The sequence below is a fragment of the Emys orbicularis genome, chromosome 3 (genome assembly GCF_028017835.1).
Source record: "Emys orbicularis isolate rEmyOrb1 chromosome 3, rEmyOrb1.hap1, whole genome shotgun sequence".
Lineage (NCBI taxonomy): Eukaryota > Metazoa > Chordata > Testudines > Emydidae > Emys > Emys orbicularis.
In genome coordinates, this window is record NC_088685.1 from 19,741,341 (window position 1) to 19,761,992 (window position 20,652).

At 42.4% G+C, this 20,652-nt stretch overlaps 1 protein-coding gene across 1 annotated transcript in view; it reads right to left on the reverse strand.

Annotated features, from left to right (window-relative positions):
- Positions 1 to 20,652, reverse strand: part of LOC135876763 (protein eva-1 homolog C-like) — a 308,253-nt gene that overhangs the window by 182,290 nt on the left and 105,311 nt on the right. Inside the window, exons 2-3 of the mRNA XM_065402099.1 lie at positions 18,507 to 18,721; positions 1,201 to 1,324 (exon numbers count right to left, since the gene is read on the reverse strand). Of these exons, the coding sequence (XP_065258171.1) occupies positions 1,201 to 1,324; positions 18,507 to 18,721 (339 nt within the window). The remainder of the gene's footprint in view (positions 1 to 1,200; positions 1,325 to 18,506; positions 18,722 to 20,652) is intronic.

The window sequence follows — 20,652 nt, forward strand, 5'->3', positions numbered from 1 at the left end:
CTCACACACACAAGCCATTTCCTGTCATACCTGTGAACAGGGGAGCATTTCAAGCCATAAATATTCATGTAGAGATGGGCTTCTATGACACCTTCAAAATTTCAGCAGTCTACAGTCCTCACCAGAACCTGCATACAAATCCTAAGACCTTTTCATGACATTCCTTTTCAGCATATTATACACAGGGCAAGACAACACAGCTGATGCAGAACAACAGAAACTTGTCAGAACAACGTGCTAATCACTTCTATTTTATACAGAGAAAATTCTCATACAAAGATGGACCTTCCATTCACCTGCTCAAAGACCACAACTAACAGATGGTAGCGATATTTCATTACCCACTTTTCATTTAATTCCTGACAGATCTTGCCAGCTTCCCCCACTCAACAAGTGTCAGACTCAGGATTCTGCAGCAAGAGCCTTCTCCTCAGCTCACCATTTATTTTAAAATCTCTTCTGATATCAGATCTATCTTCGTCCTTGCCCAGACCTTTTTAAATTTCCTCTCCCCCTCTGCTATTGTTGGCTGTGATAACTTCATAACTGTTATTTAACTCTCCAAAAAGGTTTGGGATCTGGTTTGTATGAAAGGGGCTATACAAAATAAGTTATAGGCCAAATAAGTTATAGGCCAACATTTTCAAACTTGGGTACCTAGAGTTAGGCACCTAAAAAAATGGTCCCTATTTCAGAGATGCTGGGCAGACACAGTTCCCATCGGGCCATTTATTTGGGTGCTTAACTTTAGGCACACAACTTTTGAAAGTTTGGGCCACCTGGATTGTTGTCACACTGTCAATTTGTGTTGTACTAATGGCTTCTGAAGTGCAGCCTGGCATCTAGTCAGCGCAGAGTGGAAACCTCTGCAGTACAAAGTTGGAGCAGTCCACCCAAGGAAGACAATGTTACCAGGGCAGTGCATAAGCTGAATGTTGGCAAGCGCTTTCTCTGGCACCTGCAAATACAATCCTTACTGCAGACTGCCAATGAGAAGGAAAAAGTCTAGCAGCAATGCCTTGAGAGAGCAGGCGAGAGGTCTCTTCTGTACCCAAATGGTTTATGTTACATTGAAAATAAAGGCGGAAGGTAGTGAAAATCCCCACAAAAGAGAATGCTAGGAAGCCTCACTGCAAAGGCTTAAGCTAGGGATAACTTTGATCTTACAAAAGCAACCAGACTCACTGGAGAGATACTTACTTGGCCTGCACTTGTACCATACGATGAGGTACTTGCCGGTTCCAGGGCACGGGTCTAGACCAAACAGCCGGCTATTGACAAGGAACTGGCAGCTCCGTCTGTCCTGGCACTCATCCAGCATTTTCTACACGGGCAAGGGCACACATACAAAAAACAAACAGAAAAATAGAAGCACTTTAGTACCTATCAGAGTGCACTGAATGGAGAAAGGCTTCAGAGTAGCAGTGTGATCTTGGCCTCACTGAACAGCATGATGAGCTTGCACTGAAGAGGCCGCCAATTCTCAGTGCCCTGGAATTCCAGGGACTCTTCCCAGCCTTGTTCAGTGCACAAGCAGTCCAACAACAATGGCCAAGTTCAGCCTAATGCTACAATATTAACCCAAAAATGTATTTGGCCCAATGGGGCCCTGACCTCAGTTAGGAGCTCTAGGCACTACTATAATACAAAGAACCACAAATTCACCACAACCACTTTACATACCCAAGTTCCCACATAACAGCGTTCCAGGCACAAGCCAACCAGACAATGAAATGAATGGATCAGGGTGTTTGTTAGATAAGAAAAGGGAATCCAATTATCTTCCCCCTATCCAAAATCTGTATTTCAGATTATTTTTCATGCCATATCCATGCAAATTCTTGCAAGCGACCCCCCTAAAATCAGTTGTTCACTCAGACTTATTATTGTGGTATTGCTTGTACCTTAGAAAGCTCACAATGACGGGCCAGATCCCCAGCTAGCTTAACTTGGCATAGCTTCATTTGCCTCAGTGGAGTGACACTGATAGATACCAGCTGAGGACCTGGCCGACTGAGTGCAAACAAAGCAGACTGAATGGCAACACTGCACCACAGGGGCTGTGGGGGATTCCAATGGATGGCACGGCTGAAATGCTAGCTAGCAGCCCAAATTAGATCATAATGCAGACATCTGAGATTTAAGTGAATGAGTGTGAAAGAGAGGGAAGCAAGCACAACACTGGAAATTTTAGGAAAGATTGAGGCCTTGGGTAAAATTTTAGCACCTAGGAGCTCCTCAGTCACTTTTAAAAATAGGACTCCTAAGCCACTTAAGTGCTTTTAAAAATCTCATCTACACACAAACTTGCACTGTGTTAAATTAAGGTTTGTTTTTACACCAATTTAGTTAAGCCCTGGGTAGACTTTGCTTTAAGAATGGATTTTGTCAATTTAGCTTAATCAGGCAAAAAAATTGAGGGTTTCACACTGATTTAACTAAAGAGATTTAAAAACACACCTTTCGTTAAAATGGTGTAACTTTGTGAGTGGACAAGGTCTGAGAGACAGATAGTTCAGGAGAGAGGATTGGCGTTGCCACAGTGAGTACCAGATCATTAAATATACAGGACCAAATCCCAGTCTGACTGAAGCTATTGACAATCTGACCGTTGATTTCACCGTGGGGTCAGGATTTGGACCGCATACTTTTAAATGCCTTCTTTTGTTAGTTACAGAAAAGGTGCAGCAATTGTCATTCTAATCACTAGCAGTAGAGGTGGTAGGAGTATTACTCAGCCGACTTAGTTTTGAATGGGACTCACTTTTCCCCCCTTCCAGTGGTTTCAATTTAGCTAAACTCACGCAGGGCTTGGGAGCCTGATGGGTTCTCCCATTTCTCATGTTCTTTGAATTACCTTCATACACTTCTCCATTCATAACACCCCTTATAAAACTCCATCTTAAAATCCACAGGGGAAAGACATTCTGTCTCCTGATAGAAAATGGCTTCATTAAGAAAGATTAATGATCTTTATCCCTATGATCCTTTAAAGCAGAAGGGGGGGGGGCAGTAAGTGGGGCAGTAATTAAGTTTTATGTTCAGCTAGATGACTTAGGTGGTATTTACATACTTCTGTGGAGCCCCTTAAAGCTCTAAAATTACCATAATGTTTGTCTGACACACATGAACCTGTCAGAGCATTTTGACTGAGACCACAGAGTGAGATAATTCATTGGCATTGTTAAGTCCCTGCTTAACAGAGCTATGAATTCCATTCCCAACCTGATTAATTTTCACTTACAAGGCGACTTCGGCAAACTGTGTCTAACTCTCCCAGCCTCTCTCCACTCCCATATATAATATATTTATAATATATTTAATATATTAAATATATTATATTTATAATATATTTATATTTATATATTTATAATATAAATATAAATATAAATATAAATATAATTATATTATAAATATATATATATATATATATATATTTATAATATAAATATAAATATAAATATAATTATTATTATTTATTATATATAAATATAATATATTTATATTTATAATATATTTCCTCCCTAGCCAACACCCCTTCATCTCTCCATCTCCCATATTTATAACAGGCACAGCAATGGCTGCTCCAGTTTAGGTTACATAGCAGGTTCCATTCTAAACCCCAATATTTTTGGTTGTTCAGATACTTCGGAAGTTTTCACCTTTCTGGCTGACATTTGCCAGGCTTTGTCTCTGCTTGAAGTTTGTTGATTTATTTTAAAGTTTAAACCAAGACATTTCAGCCATTTTTGAGGGCAAAGTGAACAAAGAACATACTTGTGATCTTTTCAATATAGAGATCTACAGATGAAAAATCTGGGCGCTGAATGGAAATAGGATGCATTAAGAAGAGGTGCCTAGGAGAGTTTGGGGATAGCAAGTTATTTAACTAAGGCATGAAAACTCTGTGTTTAGGTCACCCAGCATATTCTTTTCACTATGTTGAAAATGCACACATTAGTCAGTAGCCATGTTCTATACAATCCAGGTGGGATTTTCAAAAGCACTCAGCATTGACCTAACTACTCCCATTGAAACCAATGGGAAACTACCAATGATTTCAGTGGGACTAAGTTAAGTTAACATGGAGCACTTTTGAATCCCCACCTTCTATGTGCAACCAGTACCCGCACAGCTTTCCCTAGGCACAGTGCAGAGAGTGAGGCAACAAACCACTAAGCTAAGCTAACTATGAACGTAGGTGGTCTTTACATGCCAACAAATGTTCATTATTCCTTTGCCTTGTTATACACTAATCTCCAGTATGTACCACTTATTGCATATTTTTCACATAAATGACTTCCTGGTTCTCTTTGTCTGGCATACAGAGTAGTACACAGCACTAGAGCATGCTACATACTGGTGTATCAAAGGACACAGGAGAAATTAACCATGCAATTGCAAGATTGTACTGGAATGCTAGGGGCAAAGTTAAGGTTGAATGTGAAAACTTTTTGAATATCTAACTGTGCAACTTCAACATTAAGTAGAGCTGGTCAAAAAAGGGAGAAATTATTTCATGAAAATATTCAAAATTTTGAAATTATTTTTATGTTGTGTGGTTTAAAATGGGCATTTTGGCAAAAAAAATGCTGAAAAATTTATCAAAATCATTATTCACATTTTCTGTCTAAAACCTGGGCTTTGCTAAATAAAAAATGTTTATAATTATTGCAATCTTTTTAATAAAATTATCAATAAAAGTAATGGAGCATTTAATAAAAAAGGGAGAAATGCAAATCATGCCACAAAAACCCATTCTTGATTTTAAAAGTTTTTGCATTAAACATGTAGACCCGCTCTTACATTAACTTTTCTTTAACTGGAATTTATCTTTGAACTCTATAATATATCTTGGATGCATTCTGTATGATGGATGTGATCTTAACAAAAAATTTGTCTTTCCACATGTACCACTGAAAATCTTTCCCCTGCTATCCTCATCTACATTTTCCCTATACTAGACAAAAAGGTTATAAGTGTGTCAAAAGTGGTGCTGACTTTTCAAATCAGTCAGTGGGTGATCAGCTGACACAACTGACATGTCATGGGACTTTCTTACCAGGGAGGCAATTTGTTTATTGTTTACTAATCTACTGAGCGTCAATTTCCTTTGCAAAGTCACAGATGGCAACAAATTATGTTGAACAAAGAAAGCTTTCTGTGTATTCTCTCGTTCTACTTCCTGCTTGATTCGCTCCCAGTCACTGTGAGCTGAGAATAACAAATCACTGCTGAGGAGGTGGAAAGGTGCAACAACAAAATGAGAAAAATACCCTTGAACAGTCTGGACATGTATAGAAATAGGACTTCACATGCAGAATTAACCATGACTCTGACATAATCTTAGTCTGGTGGGCCCCTCAACTAGTACAAGATAAAGTCACATTGTATTATAAAAATCACACTAACTGGGGAGGAGATGGAATCCTTGTCTGGCGCAGACGGGGAGGAAAGACTCCTTAATTGTCTTGTGCCATTTTATAACGGGGTTCCAGCGGTAAATCAAGCCTCAGGGCTGACAGTCAGAGCCCACAAGGGAAGTCATGGCAGTTTAAATCCATTCAATTTTCTGCTCCATGATTGAGTTGAGAAGCCAGGAGATTTAGGGGAGATAAGAAGGAAAGAAAGCCAGGTGAATTTAAGCAAAACAAACACCAATCTGACCACTGTGATTTATGCCTCTGATTAATCTCGCTCCAATGACCCAGCTCTTAATGTGAGAGCTGCTGCAAGAGCAAAATCAGGTCTTTCCAGCGGGTACTGAGAAGCTACACACTTGATAAACTTCATTGTGTTCTCTAACGGGGGTGGAGGGGGAAGGGGTTCCTTATTAAATGAAATCAAAGTTTAAAAAAAAACTCAATTGGGTCACTGCAAGAAGGTGTTTTAAAAACCCACCCCCTACACATACACACTTTTTTATCTCTTCGTGATATTCACCAAGAATTACTTGCCTTGAGCATCATTCATTTTACGTACGCCACCACTGAGTTTAACACCTCGGAGCAAACCTATTCCTGTTTTAATTCCATTGCAGTCAATAGAGCTAATACACCCAGGGAGACATCCTGACCCCACTGAAGTCAATGGTAAAACTCCCATTGACTTCAATGGGGCCAGGATTTCACCCCAGGGCTGCTCCACTTATAACATCCATCAGCAGAGAGGCACAAGGATGACTCTAGAACAATGGTTTTCAAACTTTTTTTCAGGCAACCAGTTCAAGAAAATTGTTGATGCCCGCGACCCAACGGAGCTGGGGATGAGGGGTTTGGGGTGTGGGAGAAGGCTCAGGGCTGGGACAGAGGGTCTGAGTGCGGGGGTGAGGGCTGCAGGGTGGGGCTAGGAATGAGGGGTTCAGGATGTTGGAGGGGGCTCTGGGCTGGGGCAGGGGGTTGGGGTGCGGGAGGGGGTCAGGGCTCCAGGCTGGGGGTGCAGGCTCTGGGGTGGGGCTGGGGATGAGGGGTTTTGGGTGCAGGAGGGGGCTCTGGGTTTGAGGGGGCTCAGGGCTGGGGCAGGGGATTGGACTCCGGGAGAGGGTCAGGGCTCTGGGCTGGGGGTGCAGGCTCTGGGGTGGGGCTGGGGATGAGGGGTTTTGGGTGCAGGAGGGGGCTCTGGGTTGGGAGGGGCTCAGGGCTGGGGCAGGGGGTTGGGGCGCGGGCTTACCTCGGGCTGCTCCCAGTCAGCTGTGCAGCAGGGGTGCTAAGGCAGGGTTCCTGCCTGTCCTGGCACCGCGACTGTGCTGCGCCCCGGAAGCAGCCAGCAGCAGGTCCGGCTTCTAGGCGGAGGCGTGCAGGACGCTCCACATGGCTCTCGCCCGCAGGCACCGCCCCCACCCCAGCTCCCATTGGCCCGGAATGCCGAGCTGGTGCTCAGGGCAGGGGCAGCGCGCAGAGCCCTATGGCTCCCCCGCCTAGGAGCCAGACTTACTGCTGGCCGCTTCCGGGGCGCAGCACACTGTCAGAACAGATAGGGACTAGCCTGCCTTAGCCGGGCAGCACCGCAGACGGGACTTTTAACGGCCCGGTCGGCTGTGCTGGCCCGAGCCACCGCAACTCAGTGCCTTACGTTCTGCAACCCAGTACGGGGTCACAACCCGCAGTTTGAAAACCACTGCTCTAAAACATGCATCACTCCTGCCAAGTGTGAAACAACAGGGAAGGCCCACACTAAATGATGTTTCAAGTAGTATGGCATTGAGACACAGCAATCAAAAGAGTTAGATGCATTCTTAAATTAGAGATATGTGCATTCATCATGAAGACAGGCATAAATATTTAACAGGAGTATTACACAGTGCATCAGTATCTTAAAATATATACTAGGTGAAAGCCTGTGCTGTTGTATGGATGTAATTCGTAGTAAAGTGTAAAAAAGCCGAAAATGGCTGAGAACTTAAAAATTGCATGGTAACAGACCGAGAATCCCAGTGACGATTCAAACTTGTGATATTCTGAACAAAAAGTGCTCTCAGCTATGCTTGTAGCTGTTTCCATCACTTCACACTGATTCAGCCAATGTTCTAGGCTTCAGAGTGACAATCCTGGAATCTTATTCTATAGTTATACAGGGTTTATTGGGCCAAATTCAGTCCTGGTGTAAGTGGGTGTAAGCCCACTGAAGTCAGTGGAGTTACACATAGCTGCACCAACACATTTTCCAGTCATCTACCTAGCTAGGCCACAGGATTTGCAATTAAAAGTAACAAATGACACAGCCTTTATTCTGTCTGCATTGCCCATTGATACAAAGCGTGGAGTATCCAGGTTCCCGCTCTTAAATGGTCGGGAGAATCGATTATTTCATTTGGGTTATTCTTACAATTGGGTTTCATACTATTTTAAATATTGTTGATTTTTTTTGTATGAATTTATACATTCTTGTAAAATCATAACATGCTAATATTTTTTTAAATTGTAATTCAAACAAAAGTTTCAGATTTAAAAGACAATTTTTTTTAAATAATCCTGAACAATGCACATAAAGAAATAATGGTCATTACAAAGGACCTCCCAGATCTTAATGCAAATCAGTGAGGTTCATAGAGTCAGAGGATTTTGATAGGAGTTGTGTGGGAAAGTAGAACAAATTACAGAGAGGGGCAGGAAAAGGAGGACTAATCAAGGAAGCGCTATCACCGTAGATTGGACATGAGGTGCCTGTCTGAGGCAATATCAAGCAACTGCTATAATCAGACCTCTGTATCGTGCACCGACTCAACTTGCCATGTGACTGGTAGCCCATCATTATTATTACTTATTATTGTATAGCGATAGCAGCTATAGACCGCTATCAGGAATCAGAGACCTGTTGTGCTAGGCATTGTACACATAAAACAGAAAGGTAGTTCCTGCTCCAAAGAGTTTACAATCTACGTAAATATACAGATTGTACTTACTTACCATCTAAGTAAACGGCAATGTTATGCTGTACTGGCCTAGAACATGTATGGGCATGCACCTTTCTGTCACATGCTGTCTAAACATACCAGGGTGAAATTAACATGGCCTGGGAGCAAGATTAAGATGGAATGAATCCCCAGGTATTAATTCAGATGTGAAGCACTCAAGAAGGAATACGTTTGGCAGGTTGTAGGAGAATGGATTGATAAACATCTACTATAAATACTGACTTACAAATACTGACTTATATTGACTTGGCATTAATTAAGGGTGAGGGACTCAATAACAATCTGTATTAAAGGTGTCATCTTCAAAGGAAGAAGACATATTACTGACGAAAATATAAATGAGAATATAACTTAGGAGTCATGGGATTACAGGAAGGGAATGTTTAAAATGCACAGCAGTGACCCATGATGCTGTCAAACACTTTCCCATGAGAGTGATGGATGCCCCAGCACTTGGAACTCTTACACCTCGACTGGACAACGCACTAATGCATGTATTCTGGGGAACAATCTCGCACCAGCTGGCGGGGTGGCCGAAATAGAAATTGGAGACACAAATGATCCATCACCTTGTGGTATGCAATCAGACTGCTTTGAAGAGCGATTTCAGTGAAGCTAAAGATTTCACGGATAAGGCAATTCAGAGACTAAATAGGCAGATATTCACCACTGTTTCTGCATGGAGGTAGTATCAAACATTTTTGCCACTTACAAATATTTAACATGTTATATACATTGTGGGGGAGCTATACTTACATTCCCAACACAATGCATCCTGGGCACTGTACATGCGATAAATTGCATCAGTTCTGTGATTTTAGGCTGAGTTTGGAAATTATTGTAACTTCTTCAGAGCATATACTCATTGATCATGATATTAGCCTTTGTAAAGCAGCTAGCATCATGTGTTTTAAGTGCTGCCTCACAGCTCCTTTTAAAGCCCTGGAACATTAAAGCTCACTGAAGATTTCTGTATGTTCAGAGGCTGAAATAGAAACCCTACACGGAAACAGCACATAAACCACTGTAACATATTAACGCATTATACCAAGATGCAGATTGGTCCAGTGGTCACATGACTGGGACGGAGTAGCTCTGGGTTCTACTCCCAGCTCTAGTGCTGACCCGCTCTGCAGCTTTGTGCAAGTCACTTCCCCTTTCTGTGCCTTTGTTTCCCTCGCTCCCTTTGGATTCTGTGTTTAGACTGTCCCAGCTTCAGGGACCGGCTCTTATTATGTGTTTGTACTGCAGCTAGCACAATGGGGTCCCGATCTCTGTTGAGGCCTCCAGGTACTAATGTAACATAAAAATAATAATTATAATAAACTTCTTGAGATGAAGACGATGGCAGCAGAGGAGCCTGATACAAGAGTCACAGCGCTCGGCTCGCTAGGAAATTTGGATCACTTGAATTACATTTGTTTTCACTCCCCATTTCACTTTCTCTGAGGCTCATGGAAAAATGTTTGGGGAAAAACAGCTTCCATTCCCATCACCCTATGATCAACATTTGCCTCCTGGTTCAGAAGCTGTGCAGCTGCTGAAAAGCTTATCTGATCTTCCCATCAGCAGAAGAGTCAGATCACTGCCCTTGCTTCATATTATTATTAAAACCTTGCCAGTGAAGGGAAACAACATCTCAGAGAATTCTGTGGTTAAAATGCAAGGAATCCACTCCCTTTTGTATGACTGCCTCCCGCTCTGGTAGAACAGCAGCAGGATACGGCGACAGAGAAAGTGTCATGTATCTCACGTAAAGGACAAAAGGAAATACCACCTCAGCAGCCTTCGTGACCCATGTCACTGATCATCCTTGGGAGAGGTGAAATAGACACATACTAAACACAGAAGAAATGCCAAGTGTTCTTTCCCCAAAAGTTAACTAATGTTTCTAATGAGAGAAGCATGATTCATCTCCAGAGCACACAGTTTTCTTTTCAGGTAAATAATTCACAAGGCTGAATATTGCCCCTCGAGGTGCAGTTCCCCTTGGTTTCAGTGGGACCTATGCATGCATGTCTGAGGGCAGAATTTAGCCTGCATTCTCCTTGACAAATGTGTAGAAGCAAAAACGCAACACCTCTACAGTGCCTTTTATTTTCCTGATAACAAGGTTTCTATTCTCGGTCACCTTGTTAATAGGAGGATGTTGCAGATAACAACTTTGCATGAGGCATAATCTATGTATATGATAACAAGCGATGTCACACATTGTAAACTCTCTTCCACACAAGCCTGGAGTTATGTTTAATGCTGTAAATTAATAACATCAGGAATGTTGATTCAGGAACATGGAGTTACCGAAAGATTTATAAATGTATCAAGAATCCCATATCATTTCAAGCTTCATCCCCTGACTCTTCTCGTTGTGTATTTTACTTTAAATCTATCTCACATATTTTGCAAGTCAAATTCATGCATTTTGGGCTTGGCCAATACTTTTATGGGGCTTTTTTAATTACACATATTTGTTTCTGATTGGGCCACACAAACTTACAGCAGTTATATTGCTCCTTCTGTGCTAGTGTAAAGACTAATGTGTGCCTATGCATAAACATTGATATTTTATATAACACATACAATGGACCAAAACTGCAAACTTTGGATCCAGACCTGAACTTTCCCATAATCTGGGAGTGTTCAGATCCAGGACTTTGGTTTTGGCTCCAGTCTAATACACAGACATACAAACACATACACTCACATGGCTAGGATTGTTTTCGCATGCTATAGTAGGGGAGGGAAGGTTATATTTTAATGAACTCATTTTATTCATAAATAGTAGTAGCCAAAGGCCTGAGTCAGCTTTGAGGTGCTGTTGTGCTAAGAGCTATAGAGACAAATACAATGATACAGTCTCTGCCTCCAGGAGCTTACAATTTACCTTGTAAATATTTACTACTGGAGGTATCTGAATGAATGAGGTGAGGACACAGCAATTTTTTAATGAAGGCAAAGCCCTTACATAGCTGTGCTTGTGTCCCCCTTCTGCCTCCATAGACTCACAACTCACAGCCCCTTTGCCCACAAAATCCCATCACTATTTACTTTCATCTGAAATCTCCCAAACTAATCTGAAAATGGTTCTGAACAAAAATGGGCCATCGATCAATTCACCTGAGATTGCTGAAGGAGGCTGAAGTTCTTTCCCGCCACTAACAGAATCTGGAAACAGATACTTGGCCACAAACCAGGGCAGATGTCCCTGATGGGGGAACTTCCATTATGGGAAGCATTGGCGCATAGTGGCCACACTCCACCACTTACAGTGTGGAGAATATTGTAATAATTGGGCCTATGAATTTACCCTAACCATGACCTCCACTGTGAGAAGTTCATAAAACGTCACAATAACCTATAACCATAAATGTGGGGATGGGAAAAAATGCGAAAGGGAGACAGAATGACCAAATTAGTCCAAAGAAAGAACCAGCTGATATAACTCAAGGACTGTGTTAAGATCATTCTCTGGAAAACAAGAGGAGTGTGGAACTGGAAGTCAATTGACCAATATTGGTGAGTCAGAAATCAAACCTAACTGGTGAACAATATAATGAGATACGGGCTCTTACACCCATCGTTCCTTTTGGGGTACTTAAAAGAGAAGACTTTGTGGGGAAGAATAAAACTAACAACCACTGCTGGCTGGGAGACAGATGGACAGGAAAGGGCAAGCTTCACAATCATAATCATCACCCCCACCATCTCCTGGAAAGCCAGGGTCCACTGTTGTACCACTACACCTTTGTTGTCCTAATTCTGAGAGATGTTGTGCCCAGACTGAGCCAGATGATATCACCACCTCCATCAACTTTGGCTAAATTCTGAACACCATCTGGGATAAGAAACTTTGTCTCCACTTCTCCTCTCCTCCCACTGGGTATGCTTTTCCTTCCCCAGCTTATTTCTTCCCTTTCCTAATCCTCTCCTTAAGTTTTACCTTCTGTCTACTAAGAGTCTGTATTAGCTGAAGACTGTCTCTTTTACAACACTGCTGTAAGCCTGTGGCCAGAAAGAGGAAAGCAATGCCCTAACCAGCCCAATGCTGGTATAAGTTTGCCAGAGTGGCTGATAAGACTGTGTGCTGGGCCTGTGTTTCTCCAGTTGCCAGTAAGAGTCAGAACCAGAGACAGAAGCTGCATCTTCTATCTTTGCTCTTCTTTTCTCTCCCCTTTTGTGTGTTTGTCTTGTTATCTAGGAACAACTACAGCAACAATAACAGCTTCAGCCCATCTCAGCTAACTTCTCTTTTCTGCCCCAAATGGACAGTTATTACCATCTTTAATCCCATCTAAAAGACCACCAGCCAGGGTTATTTTCCTTTTTAAAAACTCTCTACCGCTAAAGGGAAAGGGAATAAGGGATATTATTAAAATGAAAACTTTGCTTAATATTTACATTTCAAATGCTTTAACTGTATTTCTTTCTTCCTGTACCTATAATTGAAGGTTTAAAAGATGTTTAATGATCTGTTTGCCATGGAACGAAGCAGGCCGAGACTTTAAAACCCTGAACCATATTGACTGTTTACTGTGGTATCGTGACAGATCATGTTGCTACCTAGAACTCTCTGGGCCCACTTATTCCATCTTCTAAGACAACACAACAGGAGTCGGAAAGGACCAGCAAAACCCAGAAAGAGGCTCAGGCTGAAAGGCACCCTGAGGGCATGGAGGTCTTGGAGACTGGCCAGAGCCTGCACTGACATGGCAGCCCACTAAGGAAACTTGTGGAGCTATGGTGGGTTTTAAAGTTGCTCCTCCTTTACCAGTGGTAGGTCTGTGTAACAGGGGCTCGTCTGTGCCTGAAGTAGTAACAGCTCATGGAGGTCCCTTGTTCAGTCGTTGGTGTGGCGGTTGTCACATATGTAGAGGGCAGCAGTAACACTGGATGCTCTTCACATAGGCCACTAATCCCTCAGGTGAGCACTGCATTAGTGGTTCAAGGAGGAATAAGTAATACCACCCTCTACACCAGCTGTCCAGAATCTCGTCCAGAAATCTGCAAAACTGTCACGAGAAGAGTGACCTAGAACTTGGCAGCTACATTTCAATGGTGGACATAAAATTAAGGAACAGTTATGGCCAAAGGTTCAGAAATAGGTGTGACTGATGGCTGGTATCTTGGTCAACACTCAGGTTTGAACCACGGAACTACAGAACCATGAGTCATTACAGCTTGATCTAAAGAGCCAGACTCTGTAGCAGGAGATTGTAACTGACTCACATCCTATGTAGATTGGGAAGAAGGAGCCACATAACATGAATTCACCAGTGGATTACATAGATACCTATATTGTCGAAGCAAAATATGGGCATAGGAAACCCATCACTCAAGACTAGAGCTGGGCAAAAAAAATTTTTTTTTGGCGACTACTTTATTTGCTGAAAAATGCAATTTCAGTTTACCGAAACTGTTCACAAATTCAGGAAGAATTCAGCTAATAGTTTTGTCTGGAAAAAATTGGGGAGGAGGGGAAATCCCAAAAAGTTGAAATGTTTCAATTCAACATTTTCTAAATGAAACATTTTGACTTTTTGTTTCAAAATGACATTTGGTTTTGAAGTTTATCTAGATTTAACACAAAAAAGGATAAAAAACACTCAAAAATTAAACAAAACATTCTATTTTGGAGGAAATTAAATGTTTCAATCAATCAGAAATGAAATATTTAGGTTTTTTGTTTCATCAAGAAAAAAAACAAAAAAAATTGCTGGTTGACCCAATTACAGGTTGACCCAAAATACTTTTTTTTTTTCGGTTCAGCCACCAATCCAAAAAAAAAAAAAATCTGTTTTTCACCAGCTCTACTCAGGACTATGCAGTGGTAACTACACAGGCGTGTGCAAAAGAAGAAAATACCTCTTCCAACCATAGAACTTTGCATTTAGTGCACACAATTACTATTGGTGATCAGAGGTATGTATTCTGTGGGGACAATTTAGACATTTATATTTAATACTCTGACGCTTAATGTTTCAGGATTCTGACTGCCTCTTCCACTTACTCATAAGCAGGAAAAGAGATGGGCAGGAGGCACAATAAATAGGACACAGCTGTTGCATCATACTTTTGGCCCCCTGCAAAACTTGATAGTTCCAACTGCCTGGGTCCCCTGCAGAGCCAAGGAAGAAACGTTGCATATGTTCATATTCTCCACCCATCACCATAGTGCCTAAGTACATTCCTGACTAGCACCGGGACACTGATTTCTTATCTCCCTATCAGGAATAATCTACGTGGAATTTCAGAAGCGACAGAATACAGGCCAGTGTTAGTGGTTGGCTTGCACCATTACTGTACTGGCCACTGCCACAGAGTAAAATAGGTCCAAAGTTGGCCCAAAAGGGGAAGTAATGGGTGGTCATTTTCCACACTGCAACATCTGAAAAATGCAACAGCTGCTTCAAGAAAAATGACAGAAGCTTTTCTGATTTTCCTCCAGATGGTACTGCAATGAACCTCAAACTACTGGTATTAAAATCTCGGGAACCCTAACATAAGCGGTAGCTGTTTGAAAATGCACCACAAATCTGAGAACAGCCAAATAGTGTCTGATTTTCTACACAACTTTAATCTGTTCTTTGACCTACCCCATTCATACATTTTGGCCCAGCAGCTAAGTAGAGACCCAGTCACTTCACTTTGAGACGGAAAGCCCAGTATGAATGGCCCTTTATTGCGTGCCATTCAAAGTCTTTATGCATTTGGAAATCTCACATCGAATCTGACTTCACTATGTTAGAATAACAGAACTCTGTCGCTTCGGGTCACTGACATAATGTTTCAGACAGGCATTCCCATGTGGCGTACATTTTGTTTCAAATGAAAACAAGTGCCGATAGCAAGGGATTCTGGCACTTGACCCCAAGGACTAGGCTGGAGGCCTGGATTAACAGTGGTAAATCTCAGTGTAATCAACCTCAGCCTTTTCCCTTTTTATCACAGAAAAGGCTTCCAAACTGTACTTCTTGGTGGTGGGGCTCCTTTAAATGGGAATTAAATGTAACTCCTCAATACAAAGGGATTCCCTTGTACTGAAGGATGTTAACTCCCCAAGCTCCTCTCTTCCAGAGAGACAGATTTCTGCAATCTGGGCTTGATTAGATCTAGTGATTTAATTGTGAAGGACCCTGGTTTAGCTGATTTTTTTTAATTACTATCAAACAGGATGCATACACAACGGCCCCATCTATACTCTCTGTACAACTGAGTTTAAAAACCCAGGTAGTCAGCACTTCCGGTGGGTTTGCTGTAAGATATCCAGGGACTGAAATGGATGGAAGTCATCCAATGCATGAGGTGAGGAAGAGAGTGTTTTCCATGAATAGAGGGCAGGATGGAAGACAGCATGAGGACCAGGTTGAGAGAAGGGTTCAAGAGGCACCCTACAGGGCTGAGAGGAGCACAGTTTGAAGGAGGATATCTAAAGTACTTCTATGGTTTCCATTTCCATAGTATCCAAACACCTCACAATCATTAACCCATTTCTCCTCACAACACCCCTGTGAAGTAAGAAAGTGCTATTGCCCACATTCTGCAGGTGGGGAACTGAGGTACAGCATGACTAAGTGACTTGCCCAAGGTCACACAGGAAGTCTGTGGCAGAGCAGGGAATTGAAGTCAGGACTCCTTAGTCCCAGGCTAGTGCTCTAAGTATACAAGCATCATTCCCTCTGAAGCACCCGGCACTGACCACTGTCAGAAGACAGCATACTGGGCTAGATGGACCATTGGTCTGACCCAGTATGGCCGTTCTTATGGGTAAATAGAAATAATTAAATCTCAGCCACTTTGTAAACTCATCCTCTAAAGCAGTGGTTTTCAATCTGTACTCCGCTGACCCCTGGGGGTCCGCAGGGTCCGCGAAAGGTGGTTTTCACCCAGAAGTCTGCAGACTATATCTAAGATTTCCAAAGAGGTCTGCACCTCCATTCGAAATGTGTAGGGGTCTGGAAAAAGGTTGAAAACCACTGACCTAGGGATCAACCACTCAGTGCTACACACACACACACACACACACACACACACACACATACTACATGACTGACTACAGCACACAACGCTCTCATTCTAAAACCCAGAGGGACGCTTTCTGCTCTCAGAAGCGCCATGGATGCCAATGGAACCTGACTGCATAAATCAAAGGGCAGCGAGTAGCCCACAGGGTGCAGGGTCACAGGTGGAATCCCCATCACTGGAGGATTTTAAGAACAGGTTGGAGAAACACCTGTCAGGGATGGTCTGGGTTCATTTGGCGCTGCCTCAGTGCAGGGAACTGGACTCGACGACTTCTCAAGGTCCCTTCCAGCCCTACATTTCTATGATCCCATGAGAACCCTGCCAAACACTTGAGATCGTCATTAAATCGCTCCTGCAAGCAAAGTCACGGCATGAAAAACTAAACATTATGTCTCTCCTCTTCTCTCGCTATTCCAGATGCTGGGGAGGCTTCTTAAATATGCCACTTGCAGATAAGGGAATGGACTAAATACATGTGTGTATCTATTCTGCATGCAAATGCAACTTATTGAGCAGATTTTGAAAAGCATTGTTTGGCAACAAATAAATAAAAGAAGGATGGGTTGGCCTCAGCCAAAATCCTTTGTCTTTAATCTCCACATCCTCCTGCCCCCACAGCGTGTCTGCCTGTTGCCCCCCTTGTTACAAGCTATCATCATCACATAAGGGAAAGCCTCTCTTTACTGCAAATTCTGGTATGATAGAAGGAGACTCCAAGTCCCAGCCATTTGATATGCGGTATTAGTGTTACAAGAGCAACTGCAAGTCTGTCGGCATGTCGTTTTTTTACAGGGCACATGTTGCCCCACCACTTTATCTTCAGCATTTACCACTGACATGTAGGAGCAAAAGCACTCAGATCAGCTCTTTAAAATAAACTGTAAATTTCTCTAAAAGTGCCTGGGTGCAGGAGATGCCACAATTAGCAGCTCTCTGGGGAAACTGGACATTTGCCAGATTAGAACAAAATGGTTCCTTGCACCATAGATGCATCATTCCTTTAAACCACTTGTTCTGCTGTAACATTTATTACTAATTCTTATTGATTTATAGCCATAAATATGCAGGGCACTTAACACGAATAAAAGTGCAGGTCTTTGCCCCCAAAAGCTTGCAATCCAAATCCCTGATCCTGGAAAGACTGATGCATGTACTGAATGTAATGCCCATGAGTAGTCCCCCACTGAAGTCAATAACATCAATCAGTGTAGGTTTCCACATCTCAATTTTCCAGTCCTATTCAACGTACAAAGGGTTCTTTGATTTGTGGTAGTCATACAACCTTAAAGAGAAGATACTGGTGATAGGTTTCTTCCATATAAATGAGTGACTAAAATTAACTACTGTCACATGGGCAGAATTCCTCTTTATGATTCAGTTATCTCTGATGATTTACATCAGCTGAGAATTTGATCCTATGAGTACAGGAGAAAAGGCAAACCAAAGATTCTAGCTGGATTTCAAGTCACTAAAATAAAACACCCTAAAACAAAATGTAAGTTAACCCTACAGGAAGTCCTGTCTACACTGAAAAACTACCATGTTGGGAGATCCAAGTAAAAGGTGGGCTATCCCCCAAAACAGTTAAAACACAGTTTGTTCTTGCAATATATTTGTGTTTTAGCCACATTCCTGGACCACTAAAGTCAAAGGCTGTAGCAAAATTCAGGAACATCCGATAAGACATAATTCGGTCCCATCTACACTGCAAGAACAAACTATTTATTAACAATTTCATAGATTATAAAGCAAGAAGGAACAACTGTGATCATTTACTCTGACCTCTGGAGTAACACCATAGGACTTCCCTCAATTCTGGTTTGAACTACAGCATATCTTTTAGAAAAACATCAGACCTTGATTTAAAGATTTTCCATGATGAAGAGTCTACCACAGCTCTTGGTAAACTGCTCCAATGGTTAATTACTCTCACAGTGTCAGATGGCCAATGTTACCCAGCATGATCATTTTTAGAGCATAGATCTAAGTGGCATCAAGCACAAGACAGCTGCTGCATGGCCTGGGAAAGATGAAACCAAGAATTAAAGAGATGCAGTTTAACATGCAATACCTGAAGGGAAGTACCAACTGAACAGGCAACATCTTCCTTAATTAAAGTTGCATAGGACTGTAGGTATCGGGAGGGACACATCTGATGACTTGGCACAATTCGGCCATAAAAGGAAGACTGGATGCTGATGGTGGTTCTGTGAGGGCATCTCAGGGAGACATATTCTCCATCGCAGGCATGGTCACTGTAATTCTTTAACACTTTCGATATAGAACCTGACAAAAAAAGATGACAAGAGCCATTAGCTTCCTGTCACTGATCATACTTTGTTACACAGTGCTGCCACTAATTAACTAAAATCCAGCTAATTAACTCTCACTGCACTGCAGTCAAGTAGATTTTGTCATCATCTCCCACTTCACAGCTGGGGAATGGACACGGAGATTAAGTAACTTGCCCAAGGTCATTGAGAGTGTGCATGGCAGAACTGAGGTTACTATTCAGGAGTTCCAGGCTCCTAGTCCAGCACTCGGACCACTAAATTGGGTTGTCTCTCTCAAAACCGTATTTTAATTTCTTTGGTTGTTTCTCCCCTTTTAACCAATGGCATGAAAAGTTTGTTTTCTCCCTTCTTAGGTGGAGTTTCCAGGGTTTCTAGAAGGAAGCTGCTCTACAGAACCAAATCTTTCCCCGGGAGACATTACAACATCATATATCACAGTAAAAGCACTAAGAAGAATAGGTCATTTATCCATCAAACACCAGGGATGGATGTCACCATGACAACATCTTCTGCATCCGCCACACTCAAGCTTCAGGGCTAAGCATTCTGGTACTGACTCAGAGAGGTGATACTTGCCCTCAGACACCACTGAGATCGGTGAGAGTTGTGGACGTTCAATACTAGAGCTAGTCGAGGACATTTTCAACAAAACAGGTTTTTTGTTAGGAATTGCCAATTTGTCAAAATTGAAACTTTTTGCAGGAACATACCAATTTCAATTAGACTTTCGCTGGTAAAGATTTCTCCCATTCAGGATGGACTCTGGTCAAAACCAGCACGAAAGACCCACCCCTGAATAGCTATGTGGTTAGAGCTACACATCCAGAATGTGGCAGAGCCTGATTCAGATCAAGGACTCGAAGCTGGGTATCCCATATCCTAGATTGAGTGCCCTAGTCATCAGGCTGTTGGTTAATCAGGGGTGGGTGTGTCTCTCTCTTTCTGATGAAAAACTTGGAAAGGTCTCAGTTTCATCCTGATAAGGAAATGGCCTGGGAAAGATGAAACAGGATGGGGGGGGGAAACATTCCCCTGTTCTACCTGGTACCTCTCAAGATCAAACCCCATGTCAATACAGCTCTGCTTAATAAACTAGCCAGTGCTTGTCCTAAACAAATTGGGAGCTTGCCAATTTTCAGGGTTTACCCTAGTCAACTGGAGGTGCTGTGTCTAGAAACCTGTGAAGGTTTACAGCCATTGAAAGAGGGGACTGGGTCAGGATTCCTACCTGTACTGAGCTCTACCCTCTGCTACCTGCTTCTGCTGGGAACCATTCCCAATCTCTCAGCTGGCCCCCACAGCGAAAGCCGTCTTCTTCTACAGCCAGCGTCTGCCCCTCTCCCATCCCAAGTAGCAGCAGGGAGAAAGCCTGTGTGTCTGCAACAGAGACTGGGTGCTAGCACTTCTGACCATGGAACCCGAAACCTGCTCAGAGGGCAGGAGTCTGACTGGCTGTCCAGAAAACCAAAACAACCCCAGCCCCTTTTTTGTTTATTGATTTTCCTTTCCCTACCCTTTTCTCTAACCTTTTCAGTGGTAACAGGATAAAGGTTAAAGAGGGGAGGGAGGGGCAAGGCAGAAGAAAAAACAAAAACCTAGGAAGGAAGAGAAAAAAAAGTTTTGAAAATGTTCAAAACTGGGGAAAAAATGATAGATTTCACACAAAAATAATATAAATTATTATTTAGATTATCATAGCGGTCCCTTTTGTGTGAATTTCCCACAATCCCCCTTCCTTTTCAACTATAGAGCAGGCTAGACAAGTGGGTAAGGGGGCCATCATGCTGAAATGGGTCAGAGGTCACAAGCTGGGCACAAGATGCCCAGGACAAATATAATCCTCCTCAGGGACCTCGGGGTTAAAGCAACAATGTAGCTCGGCCCCACCATTTAGCTTTGATTATAGGATTCTGGATATTTCCT